At 40.7% G+C, this 25,120-nt stretch overlaps 1 protein-coding gene across 2 annotated transcripts in view; it reads right to left on the bottom strand.

Moving 5' to 3' along the window:
* Positions 1 to 25,120, bottom strand: part of CCDC18 (coiled-coil domain containing 18) — a 282,822-nt gene that overhangs the window by 47,152 nt on the left and 210,550 nt on the right. For both annotated transcript variants that reach the window (XM_033915992.1, XM_033915991.1), the window contains 3 exons: positions 24,484 to 24,697; positions 2,905 to 3,004; positions 1,023 to 1,139 (listed from right to left, as the gene is read on the bottom strand). In XM_033915992.1, coding sequence (XP_033771883.1) covers positions 1,023 to 1,139; positions 2,905 to 3,004; positions 24,484 to 24,697 — 431 coding nt within the window. The remainder of the gene's footprint in view (positions 1 to 1,022; positions 1,140 to 2,904; positions 3,005 to 24,483; positions 24,698 to 25,120) is intronic.

Consider the following 25,120-nt stretch of genomic DNA (forward strand, 5'->3'; position numbering starts at 1 on the left):
GATGGAAGCTATAACAGCTTACAAGGAGATCCTCTGCCACAAGAAGCCTGGAACCTGGACTGCCTGTTTCTTCTGACTGCATCTCAAGCCCAATGTACCGGCCGGAGACCTCCACCCCTCCTGGAAGCCACACACATTAACTGGTGGAAGATGCAGTCGGCCCTGATCCTGGATAAACTGCCATGGAGCCTGCGCTCAAACCCATTAGTGGATGAACCTGGGGTGAGCTATGCTTTCAAGGGAATGGTCCCTGAGCTCCTGAACTGTGAATGCAGGCTGTCCAGGTGGGTGCACTGCAAAGCAGCCAACTCCCTGAAAGCAGACTCTGCACCTCTGCGATCTCTCGCTTGTAGAAGACAACTGGGAGCTAGATGGCAGTCCAAAGGTAAGAGAGGAAGAGCAAAAGTATGAAAATGAAGCTTCCTATAAAAGATCTCGTGAGATGAGATTGATTATCCGTTTATTCAGGAATAGAGTGGGGTTGTACAAGAACATTTTTTAAATTAGCTTCTAGTAGATATTGTCTCATGACCTATTTATGTAAGCTATTCACCCCACATCCACTAAATGGAACATGCCAAGGGGCCTATTACCAGATAGCAGTTCTGAATGCTTTTTATTGCTTTAAGTATTTATTGTTGTTTGAACTTGCCACTGAAAATACTATTTCTCACATTCAGCACTTCATTTAGAAAAGACCAGTGATGCAGGCAAAGCTAATGACATGTCAGGTCATCAAGTAACTTTTTCTTGTGATTTGACTACCCGTACTGTTGTTCATCATTTATGCTGTGGCCAGTCCTTCTTCCTTCTTCATAAGGTGATAGACAGTTATACTTGTTGTGCATTACCTTGCATGAATGTCTTCAGAAAGGTGGTAAATAAATCCTAATAAACAAACAAACCAGAAACCAGAAGTATTTCAACCGTACCAGTACATTAATTCTGTCTGACAAAGGGAATCTGGTAAGTTTAGTTAAATCTAAGCACTGTAAAGGCACCTTATTTAGATGTTAACTAACCTGCTTTTTACTGTCCTTTACTTCTAACTCAGATTTCTCCAATGCTCCTTCCAATCTAACTACTTTTTGTTCCAATTCTCCTCTGTGCTCTCGAACAGTCATGTCCAGTTGTGTTACCTACAAAGTACAGCAAGAAAAGAATGTTTCTTCCTCATCTATGATACCAAAGAATGATATTCATTTCAGTAGTTCCTTGCTTATTGATTTCTTCTCTTATATTTTTAGGATGATTCATGTGTAGGGCAAGGCCTGGGAAGCAGATAGTATCTTGTCTCAACAATTTTGTAGCTTACACTGACATCAGTAACACATGTCAAAAGATCTTTAACACACTGGAACAAAGTCAGCTTACTGGTACATAATGTCCTTAGAGCAGTCAGCATTTTCTGAGGAGTCAATGCCAACTCAAAATCACTGCAAGTACACCCAAAGAAATACACAAAACATTATTTCATAGTTTATTGCAATAATGCAAGTCTCAGTTGGGGATCTAGAGGATAATGCCATGACAAGTTCAAATGATGACACATGGCCACCTAAAGATGAGCTCTAAGGAATGTACCTGAAAATAGCAATGCCCCAGTCTTAAGTTTATATTCTATTCAGTCAAAAACAGCTTTGAGACAGACTTTGATGGTACTGTATGCTACTGTTTTAACTATTGTATATAGGTATCCTAATAATGGAAGATATTTGACAGAAACCTGGGAAATTCTGTAAGATATTCATGATACCACACTTATGAGAAAAACATAAAGACATGCTTTGTTTGGAAGCATAAAAAGAAAAAAAAAACTGCTTGAAAGTTGAGTACCCTAGTCTTAGGGCTCCTTTTACTAAGGTGCGTTTTTAGCGCATGCATGAAATTACCGTGCGCTACACCACGCGGTACGCTTCTAGAATAATGCCAGCTCAATGCTGGCGTTAAGGTCTAGCACACGCAGCAATTAATCGCGCGCTATTCCGCACACTAAGGACCTAACGTACCTTAGTAAAAGGAGCCCTTAATGCCTTTTATCAGAACCTCAAATAAATAACTAAATATGTGATACCTTTATGTGCTGTGCAGCATTTCAAAAAGGCACTTAAGTATAGAAAACTGACAATATGGGATACTCAATTTATCCATGTTTTATTTTTAAATTTAAGTTCTTCAATTCATCTAAAAAGCTTAGAAGCCTGAAAAATTGAAAATTTCATAGTTCACATTTACTTATGCAAAATGTGATATCAAAGTACACAGAGATCCATAGAGGATAAGGTAAATTGCGACTTGCTAGCTTGCTTGCTCCTTTAAGTTCAAGGGGACTGTGGAATAGTTGCTTCAGAATCTGAAAAATAGTAACATACCAGCAATATTTGTAACTGATTACTAGTTTTCATTACTACTTGCTTGTTTATTTAAGCATGGGCTTTTGAAAACAAGTCCACTTCTGAAGTATGGCACAAAAACACAGGGGACACATTTTGTTTAGAGAGCAGTGCATTAAGCAATTTTAGCTCTTGCATTATTTATTTTAAATAGGACTCAGTCAGCAGAATATTAAAAACCAGCAAATTAATAAATAGCAAAATAGACAAGACCCACATAGCATTTTATTGAAGGAATTATAAAACAGAATGACTTGATTTAAACCGCATATTCAGGAGGCAAGCATAAAGGTGGTTCATCTACAATGTTTCTGTAGAGTACTACATTTTATTTTCCATGAACGGGGGACACTCATAAGCTTCATGGAATTAATCTCGTGACACCTTTTTTGAGATCTTTCACTCAAAGAACTAGATTGTTGATGAACTACCTTTATGTTTGTCTGTTACAGTCATTTTTTTCTGCTTCCTTTAATACTTGTTATTTGTGCTCTCTGATTGAATCTCCAACCTGGACTGCTCTTTGCTTTAACTCCCAGTTCCTCTCTTTCAGTGCCTGGTTCATATCTGTGAGTTCATGGTCTTTGTCTTCAAGCTCACTCTTGTATTTTCTAAAATTAAAGAAAAAACACATTTTTTTTTCTCTCTCCTTGAGCAAAGTAAATATTGAGAATATATGATGTATATAAAGACCATTTCTTATTATTGTCTCTGACTGTACCAATCACAAAATTTTCAGGTTCAATTTTTTTTATTCTTTGCAGTTAAAGCGAAGTTACTCACTTGTAGCAGGTGTTCTCCAAACAACAGTAGGCCGAGTATTTTCAAATGTGGATGATGTCATCCAATGGAGTCCGGTGCAGATGCTGCCTGGTGTGTATTGCTTTAGGTTCTGGTAACATCCCACCACACATGAACAAGTGCCTTCTGGCCTAACACACGAGCGTGAGTTCCTCATTCAAATGACTAAGCTGAAGAAGACAACTCCTAGGGAAGAATACTTGGCCTGCTGTCCTTGGAGAAAACCTGTTACAGGTAAATTTGCTTTTTCTAAGGACAAGCAGGAATCTCTAGCTACCAGGCTCACTGAAAACAATAATAGTAGGACAATAGAGACTCAAAAACATTGAAGTCTTAAAGTCAATTAAACTGAAACTACAGTATATACAACAAATTGGTTATGAAGTTGCAGCCTGGAACAGAACAAAATTGAAACTAGGAGAGTGGTGTTGGATTCTAGACTCTAAATAAATTCTGTAGGACTGTTTGTCTGAAGCAAAAACAAAAGCAAAGACTAATACAGCCCACAAAATAAAATAAAAAAACCAACCAAACACTGTGGAACTGAGAATCTGGATGAAGAATGTTGACTGAACATCGGGTATCCGGCTCAAGGCAGTAGTAAGAAGTGAATTGTATGGACTGAAGACCACATCGCAGTTTTGCATATCTCCTCGATGGAAGCTTAGCTCAAGTGAGCTACCAATGTAGCCATGATGACCCTCCAGAGTAAGCCCAGCCTAGGCATAAGCATTGAAGATGCAATTTGCTAGTCAATTGAAAGTGTGGGTTTGATAATGGCTACCTCCATCCTGTTTGGATCAAAAGAAACAAAAAGCTTGATGGTCTGTCTATAGGCTTTAATCCACTCCCGTTAGAAGACTTAGGCTCACTAGCAGTCTAAGATATGCAGTATGCTTTTGCCAGGATAAGCACAAGATTTTGGGAAGAATATTGCAAAACATTTGACTGGTTAAGATGGAAGTTCAATGTTACCTTAGGAAGTAACTTAGAATGCATGTGAAAAATGACTGTGTTTTGATGAAACTTTGGGCCTGAAGCTCAATGGCTCTGTGAGCTGAAGTGCCGCCATCATAACCACCACTTTCCAGGTCAGATACTTCAAGTGACAAGTCAAGTTTCTCAAAAGGAGCTTTCATCAACTAGATAAGAATGATGTTGAGATCCCATGACATAGCAGGAGGTTTAACTGGGGGCTTTGATAGCAGCAAACCTCTCATAAATTGAACAAAAGGCTGTATGGATATGGTCTTACTCTCTACATGGAGATGGTAAGCACTGATTATACTGAGGAGTGCACTTACAGAGTTGGTTTTCAAACTAGACTCACAAGCATGTAGGAGGCAAGCAATTTTGGTGTGGGACAACTAAGAGGATCTAAGGCCTTGCCCTCACACCAGATTGCAAACCTCCTCCATTTAAAGGAACATCTCTTAGTGGAATCTGGATTCTGGAGATACTCTTGGACAGATTCAAGATATGAAATTCTAGGCTCTTAACATCTGGATCATGAAGGCCAAAGACAGGAGGTTGGGGTACAGAAGAGACACTTCATTCTGCATGACGAGGGTCGGAAAACACTCCAATCCCCATGGTTCTTTGGAGGACAACTCCAGAAACATAGAACATAGAAACATGAGAGCAGATAAAGGCCAAAATAGCCCATCCAGTCTGCCCATCCACAGCATTCACTATTTCCTCCTCTCCCTAAGAGATCCCACATGCCTGTCCCACACTTTCTTCAATTCAGAAACAGTCTGTCTCCATCACCTCTATTCCACTGATCTGCCTTAGATTACTCCTGAGCCTATCACCTCTTAGCTTCATTCTATGCCCTCTCATTCTGGAGCTACTTTCAAATGAAAGAGACTCGCTTTGTGTGTATTTATGCCACATAATTATTACATTACATTAGAGATTTCTATTCTGCCATTGCCTTGCGGTTCAAGGCGGATTACAAAAGAATTACAAAAAACGTTTTACAGGAAGATATCTGGTAATTTCTAGAGGAGATAAAGAGTAGATGAAGTTGCTTTGGGGAATCGGGAAGGTATTGGGAAGTAGGAAGGAGCAAATGGTATTAAGTCGTTTGCATGAATTTCTTGAAAAGTAGAATCTATTTCTTTTCTGAATGTTTTATAGTCTGGGGTCATAATTAGTAGATTGGAGATTTGGTTGTTGAATTTTGCTGCTTGTGTGGCTAGGAGGCCATCACATAGTTTTTTCCGTTTGACTTCTTTGATTGGAGGGTGCGTGAATGGAGTGTGGGTTTTCCTATGTCTAGTTGATATAGTTTGGATAAGGCGGTTGTTCAGGTAGGTTGGGCTGTCGCCGTTTATGGTTTTAAATAGTAGACAGTAGAATTTGAATAGTAATCTTGCCGGAATTGGAAGCCAGTGTGAGTTGAGGTATGCCTCTGTGATGTGGTTGTGTTTCTTCAATGAATAGATAAGTCTCAGTGCTTTGTTTAGGATTATTTGTAGTTGTTTTATCATTATTGCTGGGCAGGGAAGGTAGAGAATGTTGCAATAGTCTAAAAGACCTAGGACTAGGGATTGTACTACGATCTGGAATTGTGTTCTATCAAATAATTTTCAAACTTGTCTTAGGTTTCTCATAACTGCAAATGATTTCTGTATTGTTTTATTGATTTGTGGTTGCATAGTGCAGCATCTATCTATCGTCATTCCTAGTAGTTTTAGGTTGGGTTGAATGGGGTAATTGATTGAGTTAATTTCTAAATTGGTTATGGTTGGGACTTTGTTATTTTAGAGGAGGATGAATTTTGTTTTGTCTGGGTTCAGCTTCAGTTTATGATCTTTCATCCATGTTACTACTGTTTCTAGTGTTCGGTGTAGTGTGTATGTCAGAGGGCTTGGGTTGATCAAAAGGTATGAGAATGGTGATGTCGTCTGCATAGCTGTTTGTCCAGGCAGGTGCCGAGGGAGACAGTATAGAGGTTGAAGAGAGTAGGGGATAGTGGGGATCCTTGGGGTACGCTGCAGGGGTTGAACCAGGGTTCTGATTTTTCTTTGTCCGACTTTACTCTGTAGGTTCTGGATTTTAGGAATCCTTCAAACCATGAGTATACCTTATCAGTGATACCGATTGTGTCCAAAATTTGCAGTAGGATGTTATGGTCTACCAGGTCATATGCTGCGGTCAGATCCAGTTGTATATCTCCCCTCTCCTGCCTTTCCTCCAAAGTATATACAGTATATTCTCTGTTAACCAGAACTCTCAAGCAATCTATAAGTATCCCAACTGCCACTACCACTGCAAATGATCTAGCCATATTCTTCAGTTCTAAAATTATGGGTTTACGAACCTCACGTTTGTCATGCCTGGGGAACATCAGAGACTGTTTGCGCAGGGTCCAGGATGAAGTTCCTGCAGATTTAATATGGTCCATTTTTGACAACCCAGATTGGGTAGACTTCACTAAACATTTTTGCAGGTATTCTACATCTTACTGCATGTTGGATTTCTGTCCTGCTAATCTTATGTCCTGTGCACCTCCAAGATTCAAACTAAAAGTGTTAGAATGGAAGAGGGCAATATAATCATTACCCCAATCATTAAAATAATAAGGAATCAATCACTTTGCCATCAAACTACCGACCAATAGCGTCCATCCCTTTTTTTGTAAAGATCATGGAGAGGCTGGTGCAAATGCAATTAACAAAATATCTGGAGCATCATACCTTGTTACATGATTCTCAATCAGGTTTCAGATCTCATTTTAGTACAGAGACGTATTAGCTACTCTACTTGATCACTTGAGAACAGCCTTTTGAGCAGGGATATTAATGCTTTAGTACTCCAATTTGATTTAAGTAGCACCTTCAATCTTGTAGACCATCTTAAATTGTTGGAATCGCTAGATGCCTTGGAAATTCTGGGCAAAGTCCTTACATGGTCCAAAGGGTTTTTCGAATCAAGACTTTATCAGGTTAGATTTAATGATACATCTTCTATTATTTGGAAAAACTCTTGCGGAGTCCCACCGGGCTCTCCACTCTCTCCTACATTTTTTAATGTATATCTTTCTTCACTGGGCTAATCATTGAGTAATATGGGTTTAAAGCTCTTCAGCTATGCAGATGATATCACAATAGTCATCCCATGCTGTGGAGATTTACCCAACAGTATCAACTTATCAAGCCGGTATTGCTTCTGATGGAGTCCTGGATGCGGGAATTTAAATTAAAATTAAATCAGGATAAAACTAAAAAAATGTTTGTTTTGTCTCAAAAATCCCTCTAGAACCAATAATCAAGATTAATTCAGTATCATACACACTAAGTCCAACAATTAAAATACTGGGAGTTGTTCTCAATCAATGCCTGACTATGAAGAATCAGATTGACACAGTAGTCCAGAAAGGATATTATACTTTATGGAAACTATGCACCATTAGACCCTATTTTGAGGTTGCTGCTTTTAAAATCCTTGTTCAGTCACTACTTTTGGTCCTATTGGACTATTGTAATATAGTCTATCTGAAAAACACCAAGAAAAATATGGCTATACTGACCTTGGTGCAGAATACGGCTTAAAATTGATTTATGGCCTGAGGAAGTTTGATCATGTGACACCTTGCTAATGTAAGCTGCATTGGCTTCCGGTGGAGGCTCGGGTAATTTTTAAATTGGAATATTTATACTATAAAGTAGCCTTTGGACTTGCCCCACCATACCTTGTTGACAGGTTTGATAAAGTGTCGCAGAAGAATAGTAGGAAATCACATGCTCTATTTATGTTTCCTTCGGTCAAGGGTTGTAAAAGTAAGAAATATCACGAACAAACTCTTGCTTATCAGGCGGTGTATTATGATAAAGATATCCGACCACTGTTAGTTAGATCTATTTCATATTAACATTTTAGAAAGTTGTTGAAAACCTCTCTCTTCTCTAAATTTTTTATTAATTAGATATTCTCGCATTCTTTAGAATATTCTTTGACTTTTTTTCTTTAGTATAATCTTTTGTTAATCACATTGAACTCATGGTTATGCGGTCTAGAAATCTGCTCTTAAAAGCCGCTTTGGCAGCTGCTGAGACCAGGTGTCCTATACAGAATCAGGTCCTTAATGCCTACTTTGATTCCTCATTGCTCTTGACCTGTATTTCGTTTCAAGTACCAGTATGACTGTACCAGCAGTCATGGCACATGACATGCACATAGGATTTGTATTAGAGGCTTGCAGCCAATTGGAAGTAATGATATAACTACAAAAAAAAATTATATTAGTACTTAATTTTGGCCATTTTATGGGTGCAAATATCTCAACCGTATATCACTTAAAAGAGAATATTTTTTTTGCTACAAAAGCCATTCTGTTTCTTATTTAACCCAGCCTTGCTTTGGCCAGGAGTTAAGTCTCAAATACATGCATTATTCACATGCAAATACAAGCAGTGGTTAAAAAAAAAAAAAGGCCATCTCTGGCATCCTATTGTATAGTATGCAAATGAGCTAGTGGTGTGAAATTGCATGGTGCAACTAAGCTCATTGGGCTTGCCATGCACTCAGGTTATGACATCCACTGCTTACACATACTCATGTAAATGATTCATCAAAATGGACAATAAAGCTGATAATCGTCTTTCATTTATTCAACTTGCCAACATGCAACCTGGCCAATATGTTACTTGCATGTATGACAATTATCGGTGGATTGGAAATATCTCTGAAGTCTTCTCAGAACACAATGATGTTTAACTTTTTGCATCCACAAGGCCCTGCTCGATCCTTTCATTGCCCCATTAAGACACCTTGACATCCAACATATTTTTATGGTTCTTTAAGCTTCAATGACAACCTCGAACAGGAAGGCAATATAGCTATTCATGAACTGTGTTGTCCAATATTGATAACAAATTCAAGGAATTGTACTCAGCCTAGCTGCATGATGAGCAGCATATGAAGAGATTGTGAAGCATGATTTGTCTTTGAAATTGTTACTCTTTCCTCACCATACTGTTCTTTGATCACATTAATTTTTCATCCTGATAAAAAATTAACAGTTATTAGAAAGCCATTATTCCAGTGCCTGTCTACATCTCAAACATATTTTAACTTTCACCCTGCCTTTTACAAAACCGTAGCTCAGATTTTAGCACCAGCTATAGCGGTAACAGCTCCGATGCTCATAGAATTCCTGTGAGCGTCGGAGTTGTTAGCGCCGTGGCTAGTGCTAAAAACGGCGCTACTGTTTTGTAAAAAAAAAGGGGCGGGGGGTAAATGCAGGTTGAAACCTTGGTGTACTTTTGGGCCTATTTTAAGCTATTAGGAATAGTGGGTCAAAAATGTGGCTTGGTGAGTTTTGCAGCCAAAAATCTGCTCTTTCAAATTGTACAAGAAAGAAAGAGATTGGAGGATGTACAGCTGTGATATATGACATTAAATACAGTATAGCTAAAAATTTGCATACTTTTTTTTCAACAATCTTAACAAAGATTTATCTCATAAAAGAAAAGCGCAGTGTGCCTAAAAATTTATGAAGTAGTAACTGGCCATAATCTGTTCCAGTTCCTAAAATCTGAGCCCTATTGTGCTTTCTGTTCAGGAGCAATGTTGTATCAAATATTTGCTTGTGCATTCCATGGTAAACTTTTTTTTTAATCAAATTTGTGGTCCCCCAGTGATACACCAATGATGTGTGGTATATTTGGATTCAGCACAAAAAGTTGTATAGTAGACCCCCCACGAATTCGCGGTTCGCAAATCGCAGACTCAGTCATGTATGGTATTTTCTGACTGCCTCTTCCAGTCAGAAAATACAGGGAACGACTGAGTCCGCGAATCAGCCTTCTGCACAGCCGTTGATTCCACTTCTGCACAGCCGATTCCTCCTCCTCTCCCTCTCCCCCCCGTCAGCATTCTGCACAGCCAAATTGCCGCCCCCCCTGCCTCTGATCTGCTCTTAAACCGCATTCGCGGTTTTTCAAAATTCATGGGTGCTCCTGGAACGGAACCCCTGCAAATTTCGGGGGAGTACTGTACTAGAAATTTGACACTTAGCTTGGTCGAGCAACTATCCTTTCCACAACCTGAACCAAAAGTTTATGTTTTTTCACTATCTTCCATGGAACAAAAAAGTGGCCCCGATAACGAGGCCCCTAACTTTGGAAGAAGTTGAGATCCTACTCTAAGACTTTGCAAATATTCATTGCATGTTTCATTGTACTTCCAGTAAAAATTTCATCAACTTCTAAGATGGTCAAGTGGGGAGGCCTAGACCACTTGACATAGAATGACTCTATACTGCTTTCCAAACATTGTCCCCTTTTCCCATCTGTGTAGAGGTATTTAGTGATTCACTTACCTTGGGGCTTATACTCACCTGGGGGCTTTGATCACCCTGCTCCAACAATTCTAGTTTAAAACACTCTTCAGTAGGTTAGTCAATCTGCTGCTGAAGATACTTCTTCCCTTCTTTGTTAGATGCACTGCATCCCTGCTCAGCAGCCTTTGAAAAATCATCCCATGGTCCAGGAAGCTGAAATGCTCTCAATGACACCATCCATGCAGCCATGAATTCATCTCCAGGGCATGAGGTACTCTGCCTTGGCTTTTACCCTCGACAGAGAGGATCAAAGAGAATACCATCTGCGCACCTAACTGATTCTCCTTCTCTCCCAGAGCCACAAAGTCACTTTTGATACATTTGGAGGGGTACCTTGAAGCATTATTAGTGTCAACATGGATGAGCAGCCTTGGATAATAGTCATTAGGTTTGATTAGTCTCAGCAAACTCTCCTTAACATCTTGGATTTTGGCATACCTCCTGGGACATAATGTCTGGTCTGCAGATGGACGCCTTTGTGCCTCCCAAAAGGGAATCGCCAACCACCACTACCTTACACTTCCTACTGGTCACTAATCCAGTCATTTTGAGGATTTCGAGCTTTGGTCCTTCCTTTCCCTGGGATGCTCTTATCTCCTCCATTTCCTGAATTGCATACCATTCTTCAGTTCAAAGGCATATGGAGTCACAGTATCACAGTCCTGCTGGATCCAGTAATCTTAGTCCAGCTGTTCTCCCTCAGCACAGCCAATCTTCTTCCCCACTGCTGGAAATCTTTGATTCCTCATGAAGCATTTTATCTATGTACCTCTCATTTTCATGGATGCTTCTCAGTTTTGTCACCTCCTTTCTCAGTTCCTTTACTTCCTTCATGAAGTAGTTGGAACCAAATCTGTCTTGTCCAGTATGGGGAATTAGGATCACAGTTCCCCGATCTTGCTTGAGTTCCAGCAAGATCTTCTCTATGAGAGGTATGGGAAGAAATTTATACAGAAGACCCTTCCCCAAGAGGGAGAAAGACAACTGATGCTAGTCTGCTGTGCAATTTGAGCCTGGAACAGAACTGAGGGAGTTTGATGTTGAGATAAATGTCAAAATGATCCACAGAGAGCATGAAGATCTTGCGAGCTATGTCCATTTTGAGAGACCATTCATGAGGCTACATTACCCTGCTCAGTCTATCCGACAAATGTTCTCCTTGCCATCCAGGTACATAGACTGCAGAACCATCCCGTGAAGGATGGCCTACTGCCACATCCCCACCACCTCCTGACAAAAGAGGTAGGATCCCATACTCTCCTGATTGTTCACAAATGGTACATTCATTGCAACCTGGTTGTCGGTTTGAATGAGAACAATTTGTTTCAGCAATCTATCTCTGAAAACCTTTAGAGTGTTCTAAATGGTCAACAGCTCTAGGAGGTTAATGTGAAGAGCTGTCTCCTAACCTCACGGATTCGATCCATTAGCAATATGATCCGTGAGGTTGCCGGTCGCCCAATTCATGACACGATCGCATGCAAATGGGGGGACGATTGAAAACACACACCCCCCAACTGACCGCACAGATCGCTTTCCCCACTTCCCTTGTAGCAAAGGAGGGAATGAGAGAAGGACAGTGAGGGAGAGCAGGAGACATGTCGCCAATGGAGGTGAAGGAGAGAGGAAGAAACGTTGGACTCATGGAGGGACACAGAGATGTTGGTTGGAGAAGGGAATGAGGTCCAGAGGAGAGGAAGCTTGGAGGCAGAAAGAAAGAAATGTTGGATGCACAGTCAGAAGGAAGTGCAATCAGAGACTAATAAAATCACCAGACAACAAAGGTAGGAAAAATGATTTTATTTTCAATTTAGTGATCGAAATGTATCAGTTTTGAGAATTTATATCTGCTGTCTATATTTTACCCTATATTTGTCAATTGTTCTATAGTTGTTACTGAAGTGACATTACATATTTTAAAGTCATCTGCCATGACTTCTTTGAAAAAACCCCAAATATAAATGATAATTAACATTTTCTCTATGTGCTTTGTTTTTTTAAAATTTTGTGGTAACCTATATGTATGAAATAAGATTACTGTATTTTTCGCTCCACAAGACGCACCTGACCATAAGACGCACCCTAAATTTAGAGGAGGAAAATAAGAAAAAAATATTCTTCATATTTAAGTTACCTCATCACAACCTCACCAGAACTACTTTCTTCTAAGGAATCTTCTTGAGGTCTCTTCCAATTAAACAAATGTAATAGTACATAGCCACACTGAAATCTTGGTGAGCTTAACTGTGAACTTAACATTGTACAAACAAGACAAAACTGCAGATCTGTACAAGACATAGGCAAAATTTATTTGTGACAAAAAGATATATATGCAAACCCTTTTACCAATCAGGGGACCCGACACGGTCCGTGTTTCGGACAAACCTTCGTCAGGGGTCCTAATAGGTACAAATATGACATAAAGTTTATTATTAAAAAACAATTAAACACATAATAAATTAAAATAATAACTAAAAAAACCATCATAACAAATGAATGGTGTGTCAATCAAACTTATACCAAAGTTTGTGAGGAGTACGATAAAATTACGCATGTGCGTAAAGAGAGAGTTATAAGTAAAAAGAAAAGAAACAACCGTGGAATAAATTACATAAAGAATAGAATAAGTGACATGAATGAACTATAAACAATATATCTGAAAAATGTGTGTATAAAGTATGTAAAGATGAAGATAAACATACAGAGAACGTGACCCATAGAACAAGAACGCAGTGAGGAAAAAGAAAAGAAAAAGGATAAATAAGTACTATAATATTAAATAAAGAGAAAATACATACCATGGTAAAAATAGAGGGAAAAACAAAAAGTCACAAAAAAAATTTTTTTTAGGTGGCAGCTATAAAATGAAATGGAAAAAGCAAAATAAGGGTATAAAGTAATATACAAACAACAACCATATGTTTTAAATTATAAAAAAAACTTAACAAACCTTAAAAAAACAGTTACAAAAGGATTGTATTTATAACATACATTATTGAGGTGATAATAAAAAACAAAAAACCACAATCATGTTATAAAATAATTCAAGAAAGTGGAACGTATTTAGAAAACCTTACATACAGAGGTTATTTCACAAATGGATAATAATTAATAAAAAGTTTAAATAGACCAAAGATAATATTTAGTGAATATATCAATATCCAGAAAATGAAAAGGATAGTAATAAAAACATTATAAAACTAATTTGAGTGACGGACGAAGTAAATAGTAATTTAAATTGAATATGTTTACACAACACCCAGCCATAAATACAGACAAAAGCAGCCACATTTTGGTAGAGAATGCAAGGAATAAAATGCACAAAACTATATAGATAGAAGAAATATGCAGGGGAAAATTAAGAACAATTCAACCGAGAGATCTATTAAAATATGCCTAAAAGATGAGTATAGTAATAAAAACAAGAGTCTCTAATATAAAGAAGAACGATGGAAAAATAGTATCATAACTTTAAAATTTGCTAAATAATGACAATGCCCAAAAAGGTGTGTAAATAACCATTACTGTTTCCCAAAGGAGAGAAGGAGAAAAATTAGCTAACTTACTTGAAGAAATACTTACAAGGCTCCACAAATTTGATGGGACTAATACCTAAACAGGATAAGTGTGTATGTATAATGACTCGCCAGACCCTATTTCACAAAACCGCGGCCGCGGTCCACAGCACAGACCGGCGCGCCGACCGCCACACACCACTCCTAGCGTCAAAGGGACTGCCGGAGTAGTGCGGGACGCCCGACAGCCAAGCCTGCGCCACGAGCACACCGCCGCGGCCTCGCAAAAGGGGAGAGGAAGGGAGCACAAAAAATGCTAATGAAATAAGTAAACTTCTCTTAAAATATAACACCTTGTATGTCTTGCTCAGTTTGCAAACATTCTCTGAATATCACAACTTTTACACACCCACGTACAAGGAAGATATATAATTTATATTTCAGCAGCAATTGCAATACTGAGCATGTTGTTTATATCATCATTTGTCCATGCCATCTCATCTATGTTGGTAAAACCAAGAGGAAGATCAAAACAAGGATTATCGAACACAGGAGTTGTATTTTAAGAGAAGTTTGCTCAGCGCCCTTGGTTCAACATTGGAAGGATTTAGCTCATACGATTGAAGATTTGCGTTTCTTTGTTTTTAAAACCTTTAAAAACAATTGGAGGGGTGGTGACATTGATAATGTTTTGCTGAGGGCTGAACAGAGAATTATATTTGAACTGAATACTATTGTACCAGCAGGTTTAAATTCAGATATAGATTTCCTTCCTTTTTTATGATTTTATTGTTTTTTATTGCGTGTTATCTGTATTTGCACATTATTATACATTTATTTTTATTATCATGTTTATTTATTAAAACTGTTTTTATTTTTTTACAGCCACATGTTTTTTTCTGTCTTTTTCTGTTTTATCTATTTACACACATTTCTTTTTTCTTTTCTTATTATACTATCATCTGTAATATTTAGGTTCATGTATACCAGTTTTTCTTTCCATTATATCAAACCATCATTTACATTTTCAGCTCCATACTACCTTCCCTTAATGTAATATAAACACGCCCATTCTGAAGACTGATTGGTTGGTTTCCCTTTCTACCAATTTTCCTCTAGATATTTGCCTCATGAGGCTTTTACGACATTTTTTTACGTTTTTATTCATCTATTTAAGTTTTTCTCTAGCATTGCCTATTTTCCTGACGGCTTATCACAGTGACGTATCCCGTAGTCGCTCATATTTTGGTAAGTTTCTTTTACTTATTTTTGACTCTCTGACGGCCCACTCTCTAGCCCTTTTTACTTTTAAATAGTCCTCACAAGCTCCTATATAGGAGTTTTTTTTACACACTTTTGCAATTTACTTATTTCATTAGCATTTTTGTGCTCCCTTCCTCTCCCCTTTTGCGAGGCCGCGGCGGTGTGCTCGTGGCACAGGCTTGGCTGTCGGGCGTCCCGCACTACTCCGGCAGTCCCTTTGACGCTAGGAGTGGTGTGTGGTGGTCGGCGCGCCGGTCTGTGCTGTGGACCGCGGCTGCGGTTTTATGAAATAGGGTCTGGCGAGTCATTATACATACACACTTATCCTGTTTAGGTATTAGTCCCATCAAATTTGTGGAGCCTTGTAAGTATTTCTTCAAGTAAGTTAGCTAATTTTTCTCCTTCTCTCCTTTGGGAAACAGTAATGGTTATTTACACACCTTTTTGGGCATCGTCATTATTTAGCAAATTTTAAAGTTATGATACTATTTTTCCATCGTTCTTCTTTATATTAGAGACTCTTGTTTTTATTACTATACTCATCTTTTAGGCATATTTTAATAGATCTCTCGGTTGAATTGTTCTTAATTTTCCCCTGCATATTTCTTCTATCTATATAGTTTTGTGCATTTTATTCCTTGCATTCTCTACCAAAATGTGGCTGCTTTTGTCTGTATTTATGGCTGGGTGTTGTGTAAACATATTCAATTTAAATTACTATTTACTTCGTCCGTCACTCAAATTAGTTTTATAATGTTTTTATTACTATCCTTTTCATTTTCTGGATATTGATATATTCACTAAATATTATCTTTGGTCTATTTAAATTTTTTATTAATTATTATCCATTTGTGAAATAACCTCTGTATGTAAGGTTTTCTAAATACGTTCCACTTTTTTGAATTATTTTATAACATGATTGTGGTTTTTTGTTTTTTATTATCACCTCAATAATGTATGTTATAAATACAATCCTTTTGTAACTGTTTTTTTAAGGTTTGTTAAGTTTTTTTAATAATTTAAAACATATGGTTGTTGTTTGTATATTACTTTATACCCTTATGACTATTTTGCTTTTTCCATTTCATTTTATAGCTGCCACCTAAAAAAATTTTTTTTGTGACTTTTTGTTTTTCCCTCTATTTTTACCATGGTATGTATTTTCTCTTTATTTAATGTTATAGTACTTATTTATCCTTTTTCTTTTCTTTTTCCTCACTGCGTTCTTGTTCTATGGGTCACGTTCTCTGTATGTTTATCTTCATTTTTACATACTTTATACACACATTTTTCAGATATATTGTTTATAGTTCATTCATGTCACTTATTCTATTCTTTATGTAATTTATTCCACGGTTGTTTCTTTTCTTTTTACTTATAACTCTCTCTTTACGCACATGCGTAATTTTATCGTACTCCTCACAAACTTTGGTATAAGTTTGATTGACACACCATTCATTTGTTATGATGGTTTTTTAGTTATTATTTTAATTTATTATGTGTTTAATTGTTTTTTAATAATAAACTTTATGTCATATTTGTACCTATTAGGACCCCTGACGAAGGTTTGTCCGAAACACGGACCGTGTCGGGTCCCCTGATTGGTAAAAGGGTTTGCATATATATCTTTTTGTCACAAATAAATTTTGCCTACATCTTATACAGATCTGCAGTTTTGTCTTGTTTGCTCTCGGTTGTTTTTGACTGCAGTTTAGGTTGGAACTTCTCTTTTTGTTTTATTGCTCTGAACTTAACATTGTACAACACACGTCCCTGCATTGTGCCCACAGACACATGTATATGCTGCAGAGTCAGCAATTGGTAAAATAAAGGATAACCTTATCTTTAATGCACAGCTTGTTACACACACACACACGCACCCATTCTCTCTCTCCCTGTTGAAACATTTTATTGAATTTAATATAACACACAAAAATTCAACAAACAAGTAACAAATACATCACAAACCCCCCCCCCCCCAACAATCCCCTTCCTCCCACTGGCCTAGAGATCCACCATAGGCAACCCCCCCCAACAGTGACAGCCAGACTAGCTCAACATTCAGGGGTAACAGCCTCCCCAACAACCAACCAACCAAAACACCCAAAAGAATACACAACCCATCCTGCGACCCATCCCTAACTCAGAAGAGACCACCAAACTCACCATTCTCTTTCTTAATAGGAAAAATATCCCGGGAAGCAGAAACAGCAGAGGGGTTGTGTATGAGCATGCTCCGGTACCTGCTCGGCTCCCTGGAAGCAGATCTTACACATGGGGGTCGGGCTGTGGTCGCTGCTGCAGACAGAGCCAGAGTAGGCTTTGGGGGCTCTGGCGTTGGTGTGCTGCTTTGGCTGGGGAATGCCGCTGCCCCTGTCGCCAGCTCCATCGGCTGCAGGCACCGGCGGTTCTTTGTCCTTGGGCTCTGCCTCCTCCCCGAGCAGGGGAACAGCCACGGTCCCAGTTCGCTGCCCAGAAGTTCTTAATAGAGGCCAGCGATTGCGTCTTCGGCAGTGCCTGCGCTCTCTTCCGAGCTCATCATGGATGGAGGGCGAGGTCAGCTGCAAGAACTCAGCATCATCATCCTGGCCTCCTCAACCTCGACGGTTGCATTTGCGGCGGTGCCTGCACTCTCCTCCGAGCTCATCACGGATGGAGAGTGAGGTCAGCTACGAGGGTTCAGCGCCACTATCTCGGCCTCCTCCCTTTGACGGTTGTGTCTGTGCTCTCCTCCAAGCTCATGCGGACGGAGGGTGAAGTCAGCTTCAAGGGCTCAGCGCTACCATCACGGCCTCCTCACCCCGCCCTCATGCATTCACCCAGACACCAGCAGAGCCGCGAGCATGAGGTCAGTGTCCAGGGACCCGGGAGGGTGTAATTCTTTCTGCGGCTGGGGAAAAAAAGTGCTTCTTATGAAGCGAAAAATACGGTATATTGTGTATATATGAAAAATGGGAGGAAGAAATTGCATTACAATTAGTACTATTATTATGGGGGTGGGGGTCTAAGGCAGAGCTTGGGTGAGTCTGACGTGGAGCTTGGGTGGATCTGGGGCAGAGCTTGGGTAGGGATACTCGGTTGATATTGTTAGACTTAGGGGGTACTTCCAAAGCCTTTAATGGAAAAGGCAGAGATATTCTTTTTACAATTTTTTATTTGAACATTTACTTTTGACAATTTTTGAGACTGGATTAGCCATTTGTGGCTTTCTTCTGCTCATGAAAATAGACCAGAATAGAAATGCTTCAAAATTACAATTAATAACACTGTGATAAAAAGAAGTACAGTTCCCCCTCTGAATCCACAGTTTTAGTACCCGCAGATTCGATTATTCGTGATTTTTTTTTAAACAAAATTTCCATCAGATCTTTCCCAGACCTTATCTGGTAGTCTAGCAGCGATGCAGGGCAGGATCGATCGTCCTACGCTCCTGCCCCGTGCAACGCCATCATCAAAATGGCTGCCGTGAGTTCCCGTTGATGACAGCTCTGCACTAGGCAGGCGCGTAGGACAATCAGTCCTGCCCCACGTCGCCACTAGATCACCACTCGTTCGTCCTCTGGATACGTTCTTCCCTGGCTCTTCCCTTATCTCTTACTGGGAGGGTCGAGGAGAAGACCACCTGCACTCCCATCCACCTCAGCTTCTCACCCAAGGCTCCAAAGTCTTTAGGTATATTCTCCGGGGTGTTCCTGGCAGTTTATTCGTCCCGACATGAATGAGAAGCATGGGGAAGTGGTCTTGGGGCTTGATAAGTCTATCAAGGCAGGTGGTGACATCTCGGATCCTGGCTCCTGGTAGACAGCAAACCTCTCTTGATTGCATATCCGGTCTGCAAATTGGTCCCTCAGTGCCCCTCAGCATGAAGTCCCCAATGACTACCACTCTGCGCTTCTTCGGGGGGAGCTGATCTGTTGTCCCCGGAACCGGAGCCATCTGTTGGACATCTTCCTGTACCTCATTGGCAGTTCCTTCCTGTAAAAGCTGGAATCTGTTCCTCAAGGTGATTTGTGGGGTTGATGTAAAACTGCCCTGTTTGCAAGAAAAAGAAACTGAAAAAGGGGAAGGTTTCTGTGCTTGCCTGTGGAGGAGGTTACCAGCTGCCAGGAGTCAGCGTCTCCAGCCTCTTCCTGTACCCCAATCATTGGTTTCAAAGCTGTAGGTTTGGTCGGTTTGGGCATCTCGAGGATGGTCTTGTCTTGCGCCTGCTCGGTGATTTGGGACAGCTCCTGGATGACTCCGTTGATGAAGGCCTCATCTTCCCGGATGCTTCTCAAGCACTTCACCTCCTCCCTTAGGCTCTTCAGTTCCTGAAAGATGTCTCCGTCTAGCTGGCCCACCTCTTCTGTCTGTGTGGAGATTGTAGTGTACTGCTAGGGGATGGCCTCAGTCTGCACAGAGACCTCTGTCCACCGTCCTGGGTCATCCTCCGCCTGTACGTAGGCCGTGGCCATCCCCTGGATCCCTTCGGTGACTGGAATGCCAGTCTTGATTGTAGTTTTGGTGCTTCTAGTTCTCCCTGCCATTTTCAAGTTTTGTTTTTTGTTTTTTTCTTATTCCTACTAGAGTGTCTGGAAAGGTCTGCCTGTCAGTTAGTTGGAGAGGACAGCCTGTTAGTTAGTTAGTCAGCCTGCTTGTTATTTAGGTCTGCCTGCTTGTTAGATAGTTTGAGAGTTTGAAAGATTAGGGTAACTGGTAAGGTCTGCCTGCTATATAGTTAGAGAGGTCTGTCTGCTTGTTAGTGAGATAGAAAGGTCTGCCTGTTTGAAAGATAGATGGAAAGTTTCCTTATTCCTACTAGAATGTCTGGTAAGGTCTACCTGTCAGTTAGTTGGAGAGGACTGCCTGTTATTTAGTTAGTAAGCCTGCTTGTTATTTAGGTCTGCCTGCTTGTTAGTTAGAAAAGTCTGCCTGTTAGATAGCTTTTGAGAGTTTGAAAGATTAGGGTGACTGGTAAGGTCTGCCTGCTATATAGTTAGAGAGATCTGCCTGCTTGTTAGTGAGATAGAAAGGTCTACCTGTTTGAAAGTTTTGAAAGATAGATGGAAAGTTTAAAAGATAGCTTGAAAGTTAATTAGTTAGTTGTATGTGCCTGGTGGTTGTTCTCCGCCTTGTTGTATGTTGAGTCCTTACCTTGTCGGTTTTCTGGAGCCCTTAAAGATAAAGATTCGGCCTTCCTTGAGACCCTTTGCAAAGGCCCTTCACAAAGGTGCTCTCGCTAAGGCGAGCGCCTTTGCCGCGCGCCATTGGCTCCTCCCCTTATATGGGGGAGTTCGGCTGGTGACATTGGAGGGTAGGCGGAGCTATCTCTCGCCTCTTCCCCTCGACTCTGCTCGGTCCACTCCTCTCCTTTCCTTGCTAACTCTGCTTCCTCTGCTCTGTCTGCCTCCCCCTCTGCTTGTTCCGCTCCACTCCTCTTTGCTATCTCTCTCTGTCTCCTCCGCTCTGCACTGCTCTGCTCTGCTTCTCTGTACTGCCACGTGCCCGAGTTTAGCTAGGCTCAGCTCCACCTAACCTCCTATGGCTGGCCTGAGTTCCTCGCCGTTGGCTCCTCCCCTTATATGGGGGAGTTTGGCTGGTGATGTCATGGGGTAGGCGGAGCTATCTCTTGCCTCTTCCCCTCGACTCTGCTCGGTCCGCTCCTCTCCTCTCCTCGCTAACTCTGCTTCCTCCTCTCTGTCTGCCTCCCCCTCTACTTGCTATCTCTCTCTGTCTCCTCCGCTCTGCTCCTCTGTACTGCCACGTGCCTGGGTTTAGCTAAGCTCAGTTCCACCTAACCTCCTACAGCTGGCCTGAGTGCTGTCCCCAATACGCCAAAATCAGATCATGGACATGGTAAACAATTTCAGGAGTTGACACCATTTGAGGTCTCCCAGATCTTGCTGCATCTTTGATCTCAAAATCTTCAAGCTGAAAATTTGCACACCACTTCTTCTCTGTGGAGTATGATGGACATTTGTCATTCAATGTTTGCATCATAAATTCATGGATTTCCTTTGGAATTTTCTTCTGCAGGAATAGGAACTTCATGACAGCTCGGTGTTCCACACTTTTCATTGACATAGTAACATAGTAACATATACATAGTAACATAGTAGATGACGGCAGATAAAGACCCGAATGGTCCATCCAGTCTGCCCAACCTGATTCAATTTAAATTTTTTTTTTCTTCTTAGCTATTTCTGGGCGAGAATCCAAAGCTTTTCCCGGTACTGTGCTTGGGTTCCAACTGCCGAAATCTCTGTTAAGACTTACTCCAGCCCATCTACACCCTCCCAGCCATTGAAGCCCTCCCCTGCCCATCCTCCTCCAAACGGCCATGCACAGACACAGACCGTACAAGTCTGCCCAGTAACTGGCCTAGTTCAATCTTTAATATTATTTTCTGATTCTAAATCTTCTGTGTTCATCCCACGCTTCTTTGAACTCTCCACCACCTCTCTCGGGAGCGCATTCCAGGCATCCACCACCCTCTCCGTAAAGTAGAATTTCCTAACATTGCCCCTGAATCTACCACCCCTCAACCTCAAATTATGTCCTCTGGTTTTACCATTTTCCTTTCTCTGGAAAAGATTTTGTTCTACGTTAATACCCTTTAAGTATTTGAACGTCTGAATCATATCTCCCCTGTCTCTCCTTTCCTCTAGGGTATACATATTCAGGGCTTCCAGTCTCTCCTCATACGTCTTCTGGCGCAAGCCTCCTATCATTTTCGTCGCCCTCCTCTGGACCGCCTCAAGTCTTCTTACGTCTTTCGCCAGATACGGTCTCCAAAACTGAACACAATACTCCAAGTGGGGCCTCACCAATGACCTGTACAGGGGCATCAACACCTTCTTCCTTCTACTGACTACGCCTCTCTTTATACAGCCCCGAATCCTTCTGGCAGCAGCCACTGCCTTGTCACACTGTTTTTTCGCCTTTAGATCTTCGGACACTATCACCCCAAGGTCCCTCTCCCCGTCCGTGCATATCAGCTTCTCTCCTCCCAGCATATACGGTTCCTTCCTATTATTAATCCCCAAATGCATTACTCTGCATTTCTTTGCATTGAATTTTAGTTGCCAGGCATTAGACCATTCCTCTAACTTTTGCAGATCCTTTTTCATATTTTCCACTCCCTCTACGGTGTCTACTCTGTTACAAATCTTGGTATCATCTGCAAAAAGGCACACTTTTCCTTCTAACCCTTCAGCAATGTCACTTACATACATATTGAACAGGATTGGCCCCAGCACCGAACCCTGAGGGACTCCACTAGTCACCTTTCCTTCCTTCGAGCGACTTCCATTAACCACCACCCTCTGGCGTCTGTCCGACAGCCAGTTTCTGACCCAGTTCACCACTTTGGGTCCTAACTTCAGCCCTTCAAGTTTGTTCAACAGCCTCCTATGAGGAACTGTATCAAAGGCTTTGCTGAAATCCAAGTAAATTACATCTAGCATATGTCCTCGATCCAGCTCTCTGGTTACCCAATCAAAAAATTCAATCAGGTTCGTTTGGCACGATTTACCTTTTGTAAAGCCATGTTGCCTCGGATCCTATAACCCATTAGATTCAAGGAAATACACTATCCTTTCTTTCAGCAACACTTCCATTATTTTTCCAACAACTGAAGTGAGGCTTACCGGCCTATAGTTTCCTGCTTCATCCTTGTGACCACTTTTATGAATAGGGACCACATCCGCTCTCCTCCAATCCCCAGGAATCACTCCCGTCTCCAGAGATTTGTTGAACAAGTCTTTAATAGGACTCGCCAGAACCTCTCTGAGTTCCCTTAGTATCCTGGGATGGATCCCGTCTGGTCCCATCGCTTTGTCCACCTTCAGTTTTTCAAGTTGCTCATAAACACCCTCCTCCGTGAACGGCGCAGAATCTACTCCATTTTCTCGTGTAACTTCGCCGGACAATCTCGGTCCTTCACCAGGATTTTCTTCTGTGAACACAGAACAGAAGTATTTGTTTAGCACATTTGCTTTCTCTTCATCACTCTCCACATATTTGTTCCCAGCATCTTTTAGCCTAGCAATTCCATTTTTTATCTTCCTCCTTTCACTAATATATCTGAAAAAATTTTTATCTCCCTTTTTTACATTTTTAGCCATTTGTTCTTCCGCCTGTGCCTTCGCCAAACGTATCTCTCTCTTGGCTTCTTTCAATTTCACCCTGTAGTCCTTTCTGCTCTCCTCTTCTTGGGTTTTTTTATATTTCATGAACGCCAACTCTTTCGCCTTTATTTTCTCAGCCACTAGGTTGGAGAACCATATCGGCTTCCTTTTTCTCTTGTTTTTATTGATTTTCTTCACATAAAGGTCCGTAGCCATTTTTATCGCTCCTTTCAGCTTAGACCACTGTCTTTCCACTTCTCTTATGTCCTCCCATCCTAACAGCTCTTTCTTCAGGTACTTTCCCATTGCATTAAAGTCCGTACGTTTGAAATCTAGGACTTTAAGTATCGTGCGGCCGCTCTCCACTTTAGCCGTTATATCAAACCAAACCGTTTGATGATCGCTACTACCCAGGTGAGCACCCACTCGAACATTAGAGATACTCTCTCCATTTGTGAGGACCAGATCCAATATCGCTTTTTCCCTTGTGGGTTCCATCACCATTTGTCTGAGCAGAGCCTCTTGAAAGGCATCCACAATCTCCCTACTTCTTTCCGATTCCGCAGACGGAACATTCCAGTCCGCATCCAGCAGGTTGAAATCTCCCAACAGCAGAACCTCCTCTTTCCTTCCAAACTTTTGGATATCCACAATCAGATCCTTATCAATTTGCTGCGATTGAGTCGGAGGTCTGTAGACTACACCCACGTAGATAGAAGTTCCATCTTCTCTTTTCAGAGCAATCCATAGTTCAATCAATGATCTGAAACAATGTCAAAACATAACATTATAATTCTTCAAATTGGCACTTTACAAAATAAAATAACACTCTTGTCAGCTACAGTGGCAAAATAACACTCAAAATTTAGGAAGTTGGTTGGGCTGAGAACTTTTCAGCATTCCTTTGTACATGTTACATACCCATCAGCTTATGAAAGGAAAACTGAATATGGGAGTGGGCATTCCAAAAAGAAGCAGCAGATCTACTGGTATCCTTTAGCCACACCCCTGATGCAGTGCAGTTTTTAGGTGCTAAACATCAGGTCACTCACCTAAGCTCACCAGCAAGGTCTTTTATGGTGGTTTTCTTTTCTTCTAGAGATAACTGGGTATTCTTTAGTAGACCTTCCAGCTCTTGAAGTCTTCTTACAGTGCCTTTTAGTTCTTTCTGGACGTTTTGTAAGTCATGCTCAAGTTCTTCTCGCCTTTGCAAGAAATCCTCTTGGTATGCTTTGCTGTTCTGCAACTTGCTTTCCAAATCAATCACTGTATGAAATCCCATAAAGAAATAACTTTTACAAACATTTCCTATTATTACTCAGTTCTGTTTTATTTTACTCAGCAGTTTCCTCCCACTCCTTTGAATTTCTAGATCAGACTGAACTAGGGCTTTAAATCTGGCCCACTTGCAACTATCAGTGACTCCTCTCCTATTGTTTATATCTTCTTGCACTTTACTTTAGTCCAGTAATTGTGGCAACAGTTCTCAGTTAGGAGCCATAAATTAGAGAACACAAGGGCAATAAAGCACAGTTACTTACCATAACAGGTGTTATCCAGGGACAGCAGGCAGATATTCTTGACTGATGGGTGACGGCACCGACGGAGCCCCGGTACGGACAATTTTAGAGTGATTGCACTCTAAGAACTTTAGAAAGTTCTAGCTCGGCCGCACCGCGCACGCGCGAG

The sequence above is a fragment of the Geotrypetes seraphini genome, chromosome 12 (genome assembly GCF_902459505.1).
Source record: "Geotrypetes seraphini chromosome 12, aGeoSer1.1, whole genome shotgun sequence".
Taxonomy (NCBI): Eukaryota; Metazoa; Chordata; class Amphibia; order Gymnophiona; family Dermophiidae; genus Geotrypetes; species Geotrypetes seraphini.